The sequence below is a fragment of the Syngnathus scovelli genome, chromosome 15 (genome assembly GCF_024217435.2).
Source record: "Syngnathus scovelli strain Florida chromosome 15, RoL_Ssco_1.2, whole genome shotgun sequence".
NCBI lineage: Eukaryota > Metazoa > Chordata > Actinopteri > Syngnathiformes > Syngnathidae > Syngnathus > Syngnathus scovelli.
Window position 1 is genome coordinate 8,085,337 of NC_090861.1, and position 19,180 is coordinate 8,104,516.

At 41.5% G+C, this 19,180-nt stretch overlaps 2 protein-coding genes across 6 annotated transcripts; both read right to left on the bottom strand.

Moving 5' to 3' along the window:
- Positions 1–4,338: 4,338 nt before the first annotated feature.
- LOC125982114 (protocadherin alpha-C2) lies at positions 4,339–10,367 on the bottom strand. Of its 4 annotated transcripts, none has more exons than XM_049742350.1 (3): positions 7,775–10,367; positions 7,213–7,249; positions 4,339–6,645 (listed from the first exon to the last, which is right to left on the bottom strand). In XM_049742350.1, the coding sequence occupies exons 1-2, from the start codon at positions 10,205–10,207 to the stop codon at positions 7,238–7,240; spliced, it is 2,445 nt and encodes an 814-aa protein (XP_049598307.1). In that variant the 5' UTR covers positions 10,208–10,367; the 3' UTR covers positions 4,339–6,645; positions 7,213–7,237. The 4 variants fall into 4 exon arrangements, with proteins under 4 accessions (XP_049598307.1, XP_049598306.1, XP_049598305.1 ...); XM_049742349.1 differs by having other exon boundaries at positions 4,339–6,648; XM_049742348.1 differs by lacking the exon at positions 7,213–7,249.
- Positions 10,368–11,069: 702 nt separating this feature from the next.
- LOC125982110 (protocadherin-10) lies at positions 11,070–17,077 on the bottom strand. 2 transcript variants are annotated; one of them, XM_049742342.2, is made up of 5 exons: positions 15,457–17,075; positions 12,943–15,372; positions 12,214–12,275; positions 12,010–12,122; positions 11,070–11,941 (listed from the first exon to the last, which is right to left on the bottom strand). In XM_049742342.2, the coding sequence occupies exons 1-5, from the start codon at positions 15,469–15,471 to the stop codon at positions 11,631–11,633; spliced, it is 2,931 nt and encodes a 976-aa protein (XP_049598299.1). In that variant the 5' UTR covers positions 15,472–17,075; the 3' UTR covers positions 11,070–11,630. The 2 variants fall into 2 exon arrangements, with proteins under 2 accessions (XP_049598299.1, XP_049598297.1); XM_049742340.2 differs by having other exon boundaries at positions 12,943–17,077.
- Between the last annotated feature and the right edge of the window lie 2,103 nt (positions 17,078–19,180).

Here is a 19,180-nt window from a genome sequence, read left to right on the forward strand (position 1 = left end):
GCCACAGCTGGGGAGTGTATTTGTGGGAGACTCGGGTATTGTTCAAGGAAACCTAATAATTTGGTGTTACATTGGGGAGTTACGTTGGTTTCTGTACCATCGACCTGTATTTCTAAGATCATTTGCAATGCGAGATACCCTCCTTTGGTTTTGTTTTGGAAACCAAAACCGGCAAATAGTGCAGTGAATATAGATGACTTCACCCACCCACCCCCCCACCCCCACCCACACCACCCCCCATCGATCTCTCTCCACCCAAAGAGCCAATGCGATGTCGGTTCTGGGAGTGCTTTCCTCGTACACGGCCAATTATTAAAGCTGCTATAAAATACATGCACGTCGTTATTTTGCAGTGATATTATTGACAATTAAAATAGGCTAATAGCTCAAATAAAATCCACCGTATGTCTCACACGAGGAGTGATCGTGCAAGGTGAGGAAAATGTATAAATGCAATAAATACATTTGATCAACAGCCACGATGGGGTGTTGTCCGTCCGTGGAAGCTTAATTAACATGACGGATGAATCGTGTAAAGCGCAAACACATGTTCAGAGACCGGCTTCCATTGTCTGCATTGGAGTCGCAAGGATGCTTAATTTGCCGGTAGCGATTCTGTGGTGCAGCCTACCGCATGACGATCATTTGGGCAAGGCGCAGCAGGGAGAAAACATTGCACTGACAATCACAACCTTCCCTCCGCATGGATCACTGTCAGTGGTAGACCCCAGACTGTCAGGTCACATCATCACATTGGAAACGCCCGTGGTGGACCCCAGAAAGCAGAAGTATCGTGTTCCCTCCGGTCCATTTGCCAGTGAGAAACATGATATGGGGTTTTACATATATAGAGACTGGCTGTTCATTTTGTGAATTAGGCAACATTAGCCAACATACATGTTGAAGGGATACTGCATCACAAATAGATAACCCAGCTGTTCAATGTCCTATCAATTGATGTAGCGTCTTATATTTGCATATTAGGGAAGATGTAAGAAAAATCAAAAACAAAAAAAAACAAGGTTCCAATATATAGTGCACTAGAGTGCTTATCTTGCCAGAACGTGGTTGTCCATCTTGCCTACAGGTGTGAAGCGGGTTGTCGATCTGTGTTACATCATAACTTGACAGAGTTTTTGTCCGGTGCTCTGCTGCAAAATGATTACGTAAGGTTAGATGGGCAGCTATTTGAAGTCAAAGTGATGTACGCTCAGATTAATATACACTAACTAACCACAAGACCGGGTCCACTGGCACACAATTAGACCAATTAGGAAAACTGAAAGTCTTCATTTCATTTCAGTACAAGCGCAACAGCACTAATTTAGTCGGATATATGGACGATTTTGCTTAAATGTTGTTATCCATTGTGCACTCTCACGTTGCAAATTGCAATAATAAACAATGTTTACCTATGGCCAGCAAGTGTTTAATAGAATCAGTTGTAACCCCCGTTTAAAGGAAGTAGCAGTGAAAATCTCATCCAGCACCATGGACAGTTCCTTAGCGCTATGAGCAAGCAAAAAACACAGTGTTCCTTCCTGTACACCTAATTAGATTAATTAAAATGAATTACACAGTCACAGTGGGTAATAAATGAAGTTATCACCTTCATTTCATGATGTCCTCTATCTGTGACTGTTGAATGTTTCTATTTTTGACAGCAGACCATGAATAACCATCATACAAGCGGACTACTGCATATTTGATATTATTTTACCATTATCTTACCCTCAAGTTATTTGGAAGTTATAGTATTTGTGCAATGTTTAAATTGATCACAAGGAGATTGTAAAACAGTAAATTACAGCAAAATCTACACTTAGAGCATCAGCAAGTACATGTCACTCAAAGTAGGACATAGCGTTCCTCCAAAAATGGAAAATTGCTAAAATAGCTCTCTATTCACAAGACTCCCCTGTTCAAAGGTGTGTTGCTAAGCCTTCCTTCCTGCTTATAGAAATCGTTTTGGGATCTGTTGCATAAAATCAGGACATTTTGTTTCCATGACAACTGCAGTTTGCTGCATGCTGCAGTGCCAGTTGTGATCACTGTCCTAAATTTGATATACCACACTGAACTCTCAACATGTTATTTAAAAAAAATGCTGCATTAGAAGCAATGGATCACTGTAGCTTGGCCAGTACATTTATAGCTGGTTTACTCAAGTCATTTGGCTATTCCTTTTTGCTTCCCCAAAAGTATAACTATATGAAAAGTACAAGTATAGTGTGTACGACATGTTGCCTGAATTTTAGTTCTGATGTGTCTATTTGAGAGAACCAAAAGACATAATGGCTAACATCATAATGCAGTGCTGACCCCTTGGCAAGGGCGGACACACATAAATAATCTGCCACAGGCATCACTCAAGATGGAGACCAGGCAGCACTGCACTTAGCGCTATCCTAGTACTCCATCAGAGTGTCCACGAGATCAAAACACTTCAGTGCATTGTTCCTCTGGGTATATGAGGCATCTTCCTAGACTTCTAAATAATCAAATAATTACACAATAGAAATTCTCAGCACTGTTTTCCACATCAAACAAGCCTTAATAATGTATCATAAAAGCAACATGACAAAAGTTGCATTTCACATGACATTTACTTTGTTTTCCCATCTCGCTCTCTGTGTGTTTTTAAATGGGACTGACAATGTGTTCATATATTTCTGCAGCTTTGCTGTCACCGACTTATCTCTTCAAACACGCCAAGCCGGGCTGAACTGAACTCAATTGCTCTTCACTGTCCCTTTCCATTGATGGTGGAAAGCGAGGTAATAAGACTCATGACCTCATTTTGTGTGGATTTTAGCTATCCTTGCTGAATGGAATATCTCGCACAATTGGGTTAAATAGCCAAATCCTGATTTGCACATTATTGAAAATACTAGAAACATTGTGTTTCTTTCTTATGCTAGATAAGGGTAAAAAAAAAAAAAACAAGTTTGTTTAAATTCCAGTCACTATTTTCAAACAGCTGCCTTCATAATTATATATAACCTTTATCTATCATTGTTAAATATTTGACGTGTTTAATAATAGCAAGTGTTTGCATTAAATATGAAAGTGCCAGACTCTGCTGACACAAGAGGATGAATCACGCACATCCTGATCCTTTACACTCTCAGCGTTTAAAAACACAGACAGATGGCGCCGGAGAGCATGTTTCTGCCCAAATGCCAGCCCGTGCAAAGTCTTGAATGGACTGTTGCCTTCTACAGCCTTAAGCAGGGAGTTTGTCTCGAGATACTCTGGACCGTAACAAATTTTATAGCTATTTAATATGCAATGTGTTAAGGGTAGCGGATTCAACTCTGCAGACAATTGTTGTTACCGTGTCCACTGAAGAAACAACTCCATGCTCACTTTTAAGGGTTAGAAAGAGAAAAAAATAAAATTGGCAAATAATATAATCTGTTTGAAATCCGTTAAACCGCTTGTGTTCAAATCTGAGAAGCTACATCTTTTAATAACCTAATCCACAGGGGGGAAAAACATAGTGAAACCGATACTGAAGCCAAGCGGCTTCGGTAAGTCTCTGTGCGTAACTGATCCGTTACAGTACATCAGTTTTGTTTCACCTTATTGATTTAATATTGCATTGATAAACTGCTGATTTAGATTTGAGAAGGCATGTTGTCATGCAAATTCTTCAAAATAAGAGTACAACACAGTTTTCTTGATTTCCCAAATCCTCCCCATCTAACATAATGACAGTAAATCCCTTCAACATAAAACTGAACATGATACTTGTTTCTGTTTGATCAGTATGTGGTCCACTTGCAGGGTTATTTGAGGACTTGCTACCAAGCTGGCATGCAAGACAAAGTCGCTCTCCTGGCTCCTCACAGCTGGGTTGCTAAGTCAGTCCAGCTCTGGATCATAAAAAGAGCGTATATTGCATGCAAAGTAGTGCTGAGGGCTGTAACATTTTATTCACCACATGTGCATCGTATTCTAGTTTGCAGACGTAAATTCATGTATGGTAATGAAGGATTAAACAATGTAACTATACAGCTCTTTAGGCTTTAATACATCCTGACAAAGCATTTATTTGTGCTGCTGTATGATGAAGTGGAAGCACAACTCCCTTTTTTGGTTTCGAAGAATGAGCGCGGGGTTTGACGGAGAAACTGGGTCAGTGTGTGCGTGTGTGTGTACGTGTGTGTGCGTGTGTGTGCGTGTGTGTGTGTGTGTGCGTGCGTGTGTGTGCGTGTGTGTGTGTGCGTGTGTGTTCTGTGAGAGCACAAATGTCTTTGACACCCGACAAATCACTTTTGATAACTTCACATTTTTCTTCCTTCTCATCCATCAGAGGCGCAACAAAGAGGCTGATTTTAAAAAAAAAGTTTATTCCAATTGTCATGATCAAGCAGAACATTAAAGCCAAATAAGCAACATCAAAACCAGACAATTAACTGGACGTGAAAAGAAAGCAAGGCCATTCTCTCCCAGTTGCTCTTTGATCCACTAAGTGGAATGGAAGTTGAATCAATTTGATATAAGTCTCAAGTGTACTATACAATCTGACTGGTGAAGCAAAAGCGGCGCCAAAATTCACAAATGAGAACTGACGACAACACCAAGAGAGAACAAGCACCCCTGTGCCATTAGATCACAGTGAACTTACAGAAGATATCAAAAAAGTCAACTTTATAAAAAACACAGGTATAAAGTGTTTCCATTTACAATTAATGCATCTAGCTGGAAAACAAAAGACTGACTATCTATCAATGTCGACCCTCTATGAGCAATACATTGTGGTATGAACTCTAATTTTGCTAAGCAAATTCCCGCAATCATTTTAGTCAGATCAATGGATTTGATAACAATATGTCTTTGGCTAATGATAACATTTGATTTATATTTGTTGTTTGAGGTTCACAGCATATTTTCAATGTGCTTATGATGTACAGCGGCACCAGTTCAAACTAGCATTGTCAAAAGTTTGGTAAGATCCCGGTGATTTACAATACTGCTCGTAATTTTTTCATTCGTCGCACGCCCATGATTTTTTCCACAATGCAGAAGGCACACGATAAGCTTATCAGATGTGCATTTACACACTTTAGGAAGTGAGTGGTTTCAAAATTAATTGCACATAAAATACCTGTAGGTAATATTAGCAAAAATAACAATATGACTCTAGACACATTATAATTTTTTTCAAATATGTTTTGTGCATATTTTAAAATCTTGCAATACTCAACTCACGGCTCTTTTGTTCAGCAATAAGTGCATATATTTAATTGAGTAGGCTACTTGAGATCTGAAATTTGAACCAGATTCGCTTCCTCTAACGCTAATAGCACCCAAATACTAAGACCAATCACTTGTTTCTGAGAAATGAAAGTCACGTGCCTAGATGGAGGTCAAATGAAGGTCAAATGAAGGACAGCATTGTCTAATCTCATTTAAAAACTACAGAATAGCAAAACATCAAATCCACTAAGATACACATATGCAACACAAAAGGCCCTTAGAAAAAAGCCCACTGAAGCAGCATTAAAAGTTAAGACGCAAACAATCAATAAAATGAAAAATAATAAAACTCACATGGACTTCGGTTCAACCATGATTTCAATATTCTTCTTTACATAAATTGAGAGCTTTATTATTAAAATTGAAATATTAATATAAATTTTCTGCTTGTTTTTTTTTTGTAGCTTATATTTTTATTGCCAGTTTTTTGTCACCTTATAATATTGATAGAAAAATGATGAACGGCCATTTTTTTTTAAGTATGGGTCAGTATGATTAAATGTAAAATCCACATTCGCATCTTTGTTCGTTATGTCATTCCTCAAATGTAACTTAACTTAAATTTGAGGGCAATCTTAACTGATCTTGTGCTCCCTCAAACCACATCCCAAGTATTTCTAAAATGAATAAAGATACGAATAAATAGTACTAATACATGGCCAGTCAGACTATTTAAAAAAATTCTCCACTTGATACTCAAAGCTTTTAAAATGTTAGACTACAGACACAAACCCCCAACCGAATCTTTTCCCCATCTTTCATTTTTACATTTTTTACTACAATATGACAGAAAGTCAAATTACCAGGTGACGGCGGGAGTGTCATTTAATAACACCTCCTCATATAAAACAGTCAAAATGTCATTAAAAAATAACGGAAACCACGCAGCATTTAAATGACTGAATAAGATTACCCGATACATTTCACTATGCAAATCGGAAGAATCATGTTCACCCTGACTCTTATTGATTAGGCGTGTTTTGCACACGGCACTTCTGTTTCCGTCCCGAAAGAGACAACAGCAACAGAACCCGTTAAGTTGCATCGAAAAGGAAATGGCATGAGGCTAACTCAGCCATGTTTGGAATATTGTCATCAATTTTTCATCCAAATGAGACATATTTTAGAATCATGCAGATTCATGCTCAAAATAGAAGTTCTGGGATAATGAGGTTGAATGCATTGAGGATGATTACTTCTCTCACAAGATTAATAAAGTAGACCGTATCTATCTGACTAGCTAGCTCATGACAACGTTTGGAGGATTTAAGGATAGAAGCGTTGGCTTGGAGGGACTCAAGGAAACTGTTTTACATCTGTGTATGAGTCAATGACTGCCAGGAAGAGATGATTAGATCACGGCAGTTCTCTTCTGGTTGCCTGCTGAGAGACAGAACACAGAATTAGTCCTGACATGAACATGCTGAAGATTACAGAAAAGTCCTCACTCATGCAACAGTGGATTGTGACTGGTTACTAGCTGCCACCATCATTGAAAAGTCATTGTGGCAAAAGTAAAATCATTGGCAACTTATACAATTTTCATTGAGAATATAGCTATTGATGTATAAAATCATCAAGAAGTGTGGACAAAGCATGCATGAGCAGGCATCATAATTTGATTTTTGGCCATTACACAAGCTTGGCCAGATTTAAGGACGGCCAGATGTGCACAACACGACCCTGACCGGCAGCCAATTTCTTTCTAATCTGTGCTCGCAGTAAGCTGATGGCTTTCCTTACTGGAAAACCTGGCCAATTTGAATGGAGCATTTAAATCGACAGTGTCCGGCCCGTGTAGACAGACACGAGCCGCAGTTCATCTGGCAAAATGTCAATCATAGGATTTGAAAGATGAAGGAATTGAAATGAATGTGTCAGTCAAATGATGCAGGTGTATTTTACAAATAGTGCTTCTACGGCATATATACGTAGCAACCAGCATACCTCCAGTTGTAGAATGGACTTCTTTTCATTTTGAGTACTTAAGAACAAAAGAAAGAGACAAGTTGTACAATGAGTATGAGGGTCAAACAGAATGCAAAACATGAATCATGTCACTAGTTTTTACGAATACAAAAATATTAATTCGAAAAACCCCACAAGGCTGATAAAGGTGTTGCCGTAGCGACAATATGACTCTGAAACAGATTCTTTCAAGTCAGGTGTGGTGACCTTAAAAGTAGTGTGCATAAATTGTGAACGGCCAGACACCCTGCATCAAACAGCTCATTTAGCACATCTTTTCCTTGACGAGAAGCGCTCCGTGTCTGTGCTCTTTCAAGTATCCCCGTGCTTCCACCACCCACTACTGTGATATGCATCTGGGATAAATGACCTACATACTACATTAGACATTGAGCAGTGGAACATTGTGCGTGCAGGCGTGGGGGCGGTGTATTTGTTTGACCTAATTATTCAATGTGATTGCTTGTTGCCTCTTTCAGTTGAGTTGACGTCAATAACTTGACAAGTTATTTGAGGGCAAAATGTTGCACATTATACGTACCTCCAGTGTGGATGCTCTGGACTCTGTGGTCTCACTTGGCCCTATGCTCCTGGGTATGCTGGACACAAAGTAGCCAGCTCCTTTGGGAATTATGGGCTGTCTCACAACCACTTTGCCTTTCCTGGTCTCGGCGAGGAACAGGCTGTACCAGTAGGCGTCACTGGAGATCAAGGTGGAGTCGGCAATGGTGGAGCTCCGCTGGCTGATTACACTATTCCTGCTGATCACACTGTTCCGATTAGCCGGGGGTATCTTGATGGGCTTTGGCTTTGGTTTTTGACACTTGAGTACGATAATAACCAAGATGGTAATGAGCAGCATGAAGGAGACAGCCCCTAAGCCGATGACTAAATATAAGTTGAGGTCAGTGAAGACGTCATACTCCAGCGGCAACTCTGTTGTCTCTGAAAAAGCCATGGAGTGTTCCACGGTGGATATTTTGATAGTGACTGTGGTGGAGAGAGCGGGGTCGCCGTTGTCTTTTGCGACAATGACTAGACGTTGTTGCCGGGGGTCTCTGTAGCTGAACATTCTGGTTGTCCGGATTTCGCCGTTGTATTGATCCAGACTGAAGAGGCTTGTGTCACTGATTTGCAAGAGCTGATATGTGACCCTGCCGTTTTGTTCAGAGTCGGCGTCAATGGCGATCACTTTGGCCACTAAGTGTCCCTTATCAGTAGATCTCGGTATCACCTGCTCTACCACGGAGCCCTGCGCCCGCCACGGTGACACTATGACGGGGGTGTTGTCGTTTTGGTCCAGAATGATGATATGGACGGTAACATTGCTGCTCAGCGGGGGGACCCCCGAGTCTCTTGCCTCAATGTGGAAAAGATACTCCCTCTCTCGCTCAAAATCAAAGGTCTTCAGGGCATAAAGGTCACCGTTTTCTGGATTGATGGAGAACAGCATTGACATGGATGTGTTCACTATCTCCTTCTCCATAATGAAATAGACCAAGTACTGGTTCTCGTTCAGATCTGGGTCAAGCGCACTCAGAGATGTCAGCAATGCTCCCGGCAGATTATTTTCCATAACGTGAATCGTGTAAAATGACTGAGGAAATCTGGGCGCATTGTCATTGATATCATGAATCTCTAAAGTGAAGGTCTCCCTTTCAGTTAGCGGCGGCGTGCCTTTGTCCGTCACCTTCAGCGTGATTTCATATTTGCTCTGTAGCTCTCTGTCAAGGGGCTTTGAAACCAAGAGCTCAAAGTAACCCTCTGAGGATTGATTGAGGATGAAGGGTAAGATTTCCTGCTGACTTAAAGTCAGCTCCACTTCCCCGTTGACTCCGGAGTCCCTGTCGCTGACGCTGACCACGGCAATCAGCGTCCCCACGGCGGTATTTTCAGCCACAGCACTTTTTAGAGACTTGATGGTCAGCTCGGGGTAGTTGTCATTCAAATCAGTGATGGACACCATCACTTTGCAGTGTCCTAACAGCGGGGTTGACCCTTCATCTTGAGCTTGAATGTGCATCTCAAAATTCTGATTCTCCTCAAAATCAACAGCCCCCTTCACCTTGATCTCGCCTGTATGTCGGTCCAGCGAGAAGAGCTCCTGCGTCTTCTCGGATGTGTAGAGCGTATAAGAATATAACAACCGTGCGTTTGTGCCTTCATCCAAATCTGTTGCATTTAAGGTCATAACCACAGTTCCTGCGCCGGAATTCTCTGGAACGTTGACTTCAAATACCGGCTGAATGAACAGGGGGGCGTTGTCATTGATATCGAGGACATTGATAATAATGCTGGCTGTGCCGGATCGAGGAGGAACCCCGCCATCCATAGCGGTTAAAATCAGATTATGCACCGTGTCCGTCTCTCGGTCCAAATTGCCATTAAGAACCAAATCGACATATTTGGAGCCATCGCTGCCAGTTTGAATGTCAATGTTAAAGTATTTGCTCTCACTTAGGTAGTAAGTCTTGATTGAATTAGCACCAACATCTGCATCTACAGCATTTGTTAACGAGAATCTCTCACCAGGAGGGGTTGCCTCGGAAACATCCAAATAAATGGTCTTCCTCCGGAACACGGGCGCGTTGTCATTAATGTCCATGATCTCCAGTTCAATGTTAAAAATACGAATCGGGTTTTCTAGTATGACATCCATTTTCAGAAAGCATGAGGCTGTTTTAGTCATGCAGATGCTCTCCCGGTCGATCTTTTCACGGATGATGAGCTCTCCGGTGTCTTTGTTGATGTCAAGGTAATTTCTGCTGTGAATAACGTCCAGCTTTGCTTTCCGTTCCACCATGCTTCGGACATCTAGACCCAAATCTGTGGCAAGGTTGGCAACAAAGGAGCCTGCTTCCATCTCCTCCGGAATAGAGTAGCGGGTGATGGAAAGCACAGAGCTCCATAACGCACTGAATGCAAAAGCGGCCATCAGCAGCTGTGTCCATGAATGCGCCATGGGAGAAGCCATTACTTTGCCTTTTATGAATAGCAATTGAGCAAATTTGTCCCGATGTTCAGGCTGTCGTGATGCGAGGAAGAGCCGGCGTCATTCTTGCCTCCATGCGTGGGGGATGCAGCAAGCGGTCCATGCAGCAGCAGGGGCGTGTGCAGCGTTTGTGTAGGCTGGCCTCGGGTGGCCCAGCTCACAAAAAGGAAGTGGGTGGGGGCGAGGGAGGCACAAAATACCACCCAAAAATGCATCAATATTCACTCCCATCAAAAAATATATTGTGTATGTGTGTGTGTAATTGGGTGACGTCAACACACGCACAATATTCATTTAATAAAGTTATTTGACTGTCTTCAGTGCAGAATTTTATTTTATTTTTAGAGCAACAATGAAACACATAGTATGTCCAACTGCAAGTACTAATGAGCGCTGCTCTCACTAAGAACCATATAACCTCTCACTTAAAACCACTAATCAAGATAAAGCACACAGTATATTGAGTTTTCTTTTGAGGTAACCATGGCAACCATTAGTTCTTTGTCATTGCGTGTGCCTGCATGAGCGCTAAAGCTCAACAACGGGGATGATTTTGATGAGAGATTCTGGGGCATGTGCCTCTATTTGCCTATATTGTACTTCCATCTAGTGACATATTTAGGTATTACAGAAACATTCTGGCCACATCGGGAGGGCTCGGCCACAACCTTTTTGCATCTGGAGGAGCACATGGCCATGATGAGGTTGCAGCCAATTAGCTCCTCTGCAGAGTGAGTGATGCACTGCACTGAGCTTTTGTTATTGGCAGTGGCAAAATGATCGATCACACTACTTACAGTGTCAGGCTTAGCTGTAAAAGTATTGCATGTAAAAACATCACACGCAAGGTTGAATGTGAATTTTATTAATAGAATATATATGCTATACAACACACTTTGTACAAAGTGAACATTTCTACTGTATATGAACACGTATGATGAGAATGATGAATCATGGAGACTAAATACAGACGATATGACAATCTGGATTTTAGAACACATTTATAAGTGATTTTGTATTGTATTTTTTAACCAACAATTTTAATCTAGCAAGCCTAAAAGCCACAGAAGGATCATCACCATTTTAATTGTATAATTATTTGTGTGTGATATGAAAAATAACAGTCATAACTACTCAGAGAAATTAAGACACCACTTTTCCACCAAAAACAACACTTCTTGAGGAGTCAGCAGTTTCTGTTGATATTAGTATCAATCAATTTGGGGCTGTAGGTTTTGGACACTAACTGGGAAAACAACATTTTTTTCAAGTAAGCCCTAATATAAGCCTCTTTTCTTGTAACTACAGCAAATTCCTTTTTAAAATCCTGTACAATCGTTTTTTAGAGAAGAGACTCATTAGGTACAAATATATCTTACACAGCGTGACCAGAAAGGTCGGTGTCTTATTCAAAACCGCTACTGCTTATGAGGCCACCATCTTTTCCATACGTCTGTTCATATTTAGAGATTAATTTCTTTTTCTTCCCAAAAGTAGAAAACGTGTTGTAGACATCTAGGTCACCTCGAGGTGCAAGCTTGAGTGTGCTGTAGCCAGATGTGGTGCCGGGAATGTACACATTGTGCTGGTAGTCTGACGCCTCTGAGGGAACATACACGTTGTGCTGGTAGTCCAGTGCCTCGGACTGAGGCTGTGTGTACTTTGAAGTCCAGTTGAAGTTAGGATCGGTTTCATCTTGAAGAGACATCTTGCAGTCTGTGAAAATGAGCATTGAGAATGACAATTGTATGACTGCACTTACATGACTAAGAAGGGACACTCACCACTTATACGGTTTCCCCAAGTCCAGTACTGTGGTGTCACAGAGCAGAAATACTCATCAGCACTGTACTGCTGTGGACGAGCTAGTGTGCCTTCCATATTTCCAGAACTATACCTGTAGAAATAAAAATACAACTTTGGTATCGTCTGCATGCAGTGCACATTGGCACTTGCACACACTGTCTGTCGTCTTTTGACCTATTCACCTCTTGTATGCTGAATTGCGTTGATTCTTGGTCCAGGTCCAGTCCTTGCTGGAATACTTTAGCTGCATGGATGAAACACAGCAAATGCAAATCAATAAGTCGCTCAAGTAGAACAAATGTGTTTTCTGCTTGACTGGTGTGCCCTTTTCTTCTTTGTTTATCTTGACATTCAATGGCTCTGTAGCTTGCTGAAAAAAAAAAAAAAAAAAACTTCTTCGACATGCAATTATCATCCAGCTAATTGACATAGCCGTCATACCATTGACTGAGTAAAACAAAAATGTTCAAATGATGCTAATTTTGTGGCTGCACCCCCTCCTACAAATATGTAAATAAGGATTCGGTAGTAATCGGCTCTGGAACAGAGTTGAAAAAAAAAAACAATTTTCACAGGTTTGTAATTTGCCGAATACGCTTGAGGAGTCAGAGAAAGCAAACCCTAATGAGATCATTATGAAGTAATGAGAGACAAATTGATTTGGTGTGAACTATCACACCACTTGGGGTGCATGAAATGACTAATGGAATAAATCATGAACGTGATTGCAAACTTAGCAGCTCATCAGGGGCACCTCCACATTGTGATGCATCCTACTCATGATTTACACAAATCAAAGTTCAACATCTACTGTGTACTGTATATAATGTGTGAATTATAGAAGCTACATATTTTTTTCATGCCCCACTTTGTTTAATCACATCATTATAAATGTATTTTGTGTGCTTTACCTCTTTCTGAGTTGAAGTTCTGTTGTTGGCCAGATCATTACGGTCCAGTCCGCTCCAACCAGATGTCAGGTAGTCCGTGTTCTTGGCATTGTTCTGTCGAATAGACAACACCGGACTGCATGGTTTAAGGAACATGAAGTCGCTTTTGGAGGATTCTGGCGTCAGACACATCTTGTAGCAGTAGGTTTGCGGGAGCGCGCCGTTGCTGTTCGCCTCTGTGCACCCGAATGAGTCTGTTGGCATTCTGATGTTCAAATTGGACTTTTTGAAGGTGTCGGTGGTGTTGCCGGGTGACACAGAGCGACAGCAGCAGCAGCAGATGTTTGTGGGGGGAAAGTTGGACTCTTTGTCGGACACGCTGTCCTTCAGCTTCCTCACTGTAACAATGACGATGATAGCCACTAGAAATGTGAAGGAGATGGTGCCGAGAGCCACGATTAAGTAGAGGCTAAAGTTGGAGCTGTGACGGGTGCTCGGTGACAGGTCACCCGAATCGGGCTGAGATCCTGGCAGGCTGTCAACCACTGACAGAATGATGGAAACCGTGGCCGAGAGGGGGACTTGGCCATTGTCCTTCACCAGAATGACCAATCTGTGCCTTGTGGGGTCTTTCTCTACTAACTGTCGTATTGTCCTAATTTCTCCTGTGTATAAAGCCACGCTGAACAAACTCGGATCAGTTGCTTGAAGCATTTGGTAAAAAAGGCGTGAGTTCTGACCCCCGTCGGCGTCCACCGCCCGTATTTTGGTGATCAGGAAGCCAGCATCCACAGATCTTGGCACCGCTTCAACCGGGGGTGTCCCATTTTGAGGAAGAGGTGACACAATGACAGGTGCGTTGTCATTTTGATCCAAAATAAATATTGTCACTGACACGTTGCTGATTAAAGGTGGGAACCCAGCATCTTGAGCTCGCACTGTGATTTGAAAGTTTTTTAACTGCTCGTGGTCAAACGACCGGAGGGCGTAAATATTGCCATTATCTGAATTGATAGAGACGTATGTGGAGGCGGGCATCCCTTGAACGTCAACTTCTATTATCGAATAGGACAGGTATGCATTCTGGCCGTAGTCTGGGTCCTGTGCCGTCACAGAGCAGATGGAGGCCCCCGGTGCATTATTCTCCGTCAAGTAGACAGTATAAGCGGGTTGTTTGAATAGAGGCGCGTTATCATTCACATCAGACACTTGGACCACAATGGTTTTCCTTGTAAATAAAGGCGGAGAGCCCATATCTCTTGCAGTCAGAGTAATGTTATATTCTGCTACTGTTTCCCTGTCTAGAAAATCACTTGTCACCAACGTGTAGTAGTTTTTAAAAGAAGAGTGCAGCTGGAAGGGGATCAGATTTGGGATCTCACAGTCCACGTTGCCGTTTTCCCCTGAGTCCTTGTCCGTGACGCTGATGACAGCAATAACAGTGCCAGGGGGCGCGTCCTCGTGAACAGGCGTGGACACGGACGTCAGAATGACCTCTGGGAGGTTGTCGTTCCGATCCAAGACGTTCACCAGCACCTTGCAGTGGACTGCGACAGCGGACGGACCTTTGTCCTTTGCCTGGATGTAAATTTCATGCATCCTTGCTTTTTCATAATCGATCAACCCTTTGACTTTGATTTCCCCCGTGCGCGCGTCTACTACGAAAAGCTGGCGCACTTTGATGGGTGCGTGCCCGCTGAAAGAATAGGTGATGTCTGCGTTGGTTCCTTCATCCAAGTCGGAGGCGTTGAGTTTGATGACAACTGCACCCTTTGCTGCGTTTTCCGCCAGCCTTACTCGATAGAAAGATTGATCGAACACTGGCGCGTTATCATTGGCGTCTAAAACAGTGATGTCAATTTGCGCAGTTCCGGACTTCTCTGGAGAACCTCCGTCCACCGCTGTCAGAACCATCTGGTGCGCGCTCTGATGCTCCCGGTCCAACGGGTTTTGGAGAACGAGTTCGGCGAATTTACTGCCGTCACTTCTTGTCTGGATGTCCAAAGTGAAATGCTCATTGACGCTCAGCAAATAAGTGCGCAACGAGTTGGAACCCACGTCCAAATCTTGCGCGCTCTCGAGTGGGAAGCGGGATCCCGGTAATGCAGATTCCGAAATGTCTAGATTAAATTCGGTCCACGGAAAGCTCGGGGAGTTGTCATTCACGTCCAGAATTTCTACCTCAACTCTGTACAGCTCCAGAGGGCTTTCGATGACCACTTGCAAATGAAAAGAGCACGCCAAACTCTGCTCGCACAGTTCTTCGCGATCTAGTCTCTCGTTTACAAATAAAACTCCGTTTTCCAAATTTACCTCCACGTACTGCCTCCTGGTACCGGAAACGATGCGAAATCTTCGCGCAGAGAGTTTATCCAAATCCAAACCCAAGTCCTCGGCTATGTTTCCCACAAAGGCGCCATGTTCCAGCTCCTCTGGGATGGAGTAGCGGATCTGTCCACATGCCGAGTCCAACAAGACAATCAAGGCAAAACCACAAAGTATGGACCATTTGACGCACACCTTTCTCCTATTCACCTCTTGTGTGTCCATTTGGAGGCTGGCTCTCAACTCCCATCAAAACTTGACGCTGAGGCCAAATTGCGCACAATGCAGTTTGGAGGGCAAACAATGAAAAACTTGACATTGGTGGGACTGATGCGGCTCCTGTCTGCCTGAGAGCAAGGAGAAAAGAGAAAAGAAAGGGGGGGCGGACTCACAGGAGGGCTTGCGCAGATTAGTGTGTGCGTGCGTGTGTGCGCGCACCCTCGTATCATTGGCCCTCACTGTTTCTTTTGGGGGCAAAATGACATCTGCTTGGATCTCTACTGCCTATTATAGCCCGGTCCAACTCATGTCACAGTCCCAAGGTTTGAAAATTCCACCATTCAAGTTATAAAAGCAATTACATTCATTGTAACTATATGTATAATTATAATTCTGATTCTGGGAAGTCTGAATACAATGTAAAAAAAAACTGCTGAGAAGGCTTTAAGTGAAAACAATGTGAGGGCATTCATCAAACCTACTGCACCATCCGGATCTTTTCGACTATTATGCCTTCAAAAAGATAATAATGCTCAAAGAGGAATTAATGGACCAATGTGGTAATCATTTGTAGAGGTTATAAATAGTATAGCATTTGAGGATTTCGTATATGCAATATTGCTATATAAATCACAATTAAAATAATCATATGCAATACAGCATCCATTGGAATTCATTAGATTGTGCAGGTATGTTGTGAACTGTGAGTATTTTAGAACATTCCAACACATAGGAGACTACTATCTCTTCAACAGAGCAGTTTTATCTGTTTATCGTATACCCAACACACACTCGACCCATTTGCTCCCCCCCCCAAAAAAAAACTGTTACCCTGGCTGAACGCTGAAAACACAATCTGTCTGCAGCAGTGAAACGGCAGCAGATGGCAAGGTTTTCCACGGGCTCATGCTCTTTTTAATTAATGGAATGGAGATTAGAGGGCATTTTCCCGGGATCATTAGTGAACAGAGGAATTAAGACATTTTGTGAGAAATAATCCCAAGGCTATCCATGTAATGCACATGTGGTTTCCTCTCAGTGGTCATATTGACCTGCTTTTCACGGCCTAAGTGCATGGCATCACTTACCCACTGCACAACTAAGTAGCTCAGATAAGGGGACACAACCACCACATTTAGGGATCAAAAATACAAAAGAGATTATCTCCCTGTCAGTCACTCCTTCTCGCTCTCCAACACACACACACGGACAATATCCCTCTTTCACTCACTCAAGGGCAAAAGTAGAAACGCAATCCTTTTGTCTTGAACTGATTTTCAGTTTTAAAACGTTGGGATTTAAAAAGGTTGGGCTCCATGCTGCTGCAGCTTCTTACTCTTAATCGGTTTTCGCATAAAATATAATTTGATGCGTGTACTGCTAAAATGGTCTTAAAAGCATGCCGTGTGTTTTGAGTCCAACTAATTATTCTGAATTGATGGTTTAACATCACACTCCAGATTTTCTGCACTACCTTCTCTGAACATGCCATAAGCAAAACGGTCCTTCTCAAATGATTGACTGCTCTGGTTATGGTCTTAATAACAATTGCCATCGCTGAGCACTCCCTCTTGAGTATTTGTTGCAATGCTATGATTTTAGTGCTGACACAATATAAAGAAAATCTAATTTCAGTTTTAAAACACAGATTAGGAGTTCTGTATATCTGCCTACATATTGGCTACTGCATACATGGATGAGTTACAAAATATCAGGTTTGTATTCAGTTTACCTTACATCTTCATTTCCTTTTCATTTCCTGGTCAAGAACGAGAAGTGTGTGTGTGTGTGTGTGTGTGTGTGTGTGTGTGTGTGTGTGTGTGTGTGTGTGTGTGTATATATATATATATATATATATATAGAGAGAGAGAGAGAGAGATATTTTTTTTTAAACTTTTTTTTGTCATTTGCAAATCCACGCACACCTAAGGCAATGTCAGTGAAACATGACATTGTAATTTGTCACTGCTGGCAGACAAACACCATGGAGGGAAATAGATGGCTGGAATATCATGCTTTGTTTTATTACGAATCAATTTGCATGTAACCTGATGATGTTGCCACTTGAAATAAAGCACATTCTTACTCTAAGTGGATTTATAATACTTATACTGATGATACTTATCAAGCCTGTTGTATCATATGATTTTGAGTGGAGTCTCAGTTTGCTCGGTTGTATGAGTCTATCAGTCTTGCTGACAACAACAATTCTATTCAAGAAGGTGATGGATGAGGAATATCTTGCTTTGTTCGCTGCCACATCGCTGCCGACCCTGTTTTTACTGTCATCCTATGCATGTTGTGTTGTCATTCATGGAGGTTTAAAAAGTACCTAGTCTATTAAGTATAGAATAGAAACCACATAATACATGATTTCATACCTAGGATGCAAAAGTAAAACTTGACTTTGGACTGGAGTTTTATACCTCAATATGTTTAATTTAATTTCCTGGTTAGGTTTCCCCATTCTCTGCGTGACTTGCCTTATTATTACTGCGAGTCTCTCTTGCATGTCCTTGCACTCATCTGCCGCGATCCCCGTGTTCTTACCTATAATAAAGCTCCTTTGCTCTCCTTGTGTTCATTGTCTGCATGAAAAGACTAACAAAATATGTGCCTTTATTCTTGGATTTTCACCAAGTATTTCAACAAATTATTCATGGTTTACTTGCTTCTTAAGTCATGTAGCTTTTTTTCCTGAATTTATATTGTAGTTAGTAGTCTAAGGCGGAGCACTTTAAAGCAGATAATGCAAACACATTTACACATGAGGAAAGCAGAATCGCTCTTTGACTGGAGATTACAGCACAATTGAGGTCACCGGCAGATATGCAGGGGCTAAACAATTAACGCGCCGACAAGCAGATGTCTCCGCGATACAACACACCAGCCAAATGTATTAGTCAGAAAAGCGCTTTAAGGCGATCTTTGTCAAGACAAGCCACTGCTTTACATCCTTATCAGGGTCTAATGTCTTGGTATGATATGATGAAGAGCACACAGGTATTTCCTTTTTTTGTGGTTCATGATAAATGTGTCTAGATTTGTTGGCGTGTTGTGATGTTAAATATATATAAGTATAAAGTATCAGTAAGTGAAAGTATAAATATAAGTAACTATATGTATACTAAGTATAAGTATACTAAGTTTAAGTAAGTATACATATAATTAAGTATAAGTATACTTAGTATAAATATAAGTATACTTAGTATAAGTATACTAAGTATAAGTATGGATAAGTAAGTATACGTAGAATTAATCATAAGTATACTTATACTTAGTATAAATATAAGTATACTTAGTATAAGTGTACTTAGTATAAGTACAAGTATAAAATAAGTATACTAGGTATAAGTATAATTAAGTATAAGTATATTTAGTATAAGTATACTTACCGTAATTTCCGGACTATAAGCCGCGACTTTTTTCCAAAATTTTGAACCCTGCGGCTTATAGTCAGGTGCGGCTTATATACGATTTTTTCGTGATTTTTGTGATGATTTGATCACTTTTATACACTCGCAAAAAGGCTGTGGACCACTGTTGTGCGGTATCTTGAAGAACAAAACAACAACAAAAATACTATTTTGAAACACTACTATGGCTGCTGCTTATTCTGTCTGTGTTGCTTGTGACTATTATGAGCTTTAGTAGGAATGCACGCTAGGTGACCTGCGTCAAAGGGCTCTAAACCCTTTTTCATACTCTGCCATGT

Coding starts and splice junctions, on each gene's coding strand:
- LOC125982114 (XM_049742347.1), bottom strand. CDS start 10,207: ATGGCTTCTCCCATGGCGCATTCATGGACACAGCTGCTGATGGCCGCT. Junction 6,649..7,774: donor CCAGAGCATCCACACTGGAG/GTACGTATAATG, acceptor TCTGTCTCTCAG/CAGGCAACCAGAAGAGAACT.
- LOC125982110 (XM_049742340.2), bottom strand. CDS start 15,471: ATGGACACACAAGAGGTGAATAGGAGAAAGGTGTGCGTCAAATGGTCC. Junction 12,276..12,942: donor GAACTTCAACTCAGAAAGAG/GTAAAGCACACA, acceptor TCATCCATGCAG/CTAAAGTATTCCAGCAAGGA. Junction 11,942..12,009: donor TTGGGGAAACCGTATAAGTG/GTGAGTGTCCCT, acceptor TCATTTTCACAG/ACTGCAAGATGTCTCTTCAA.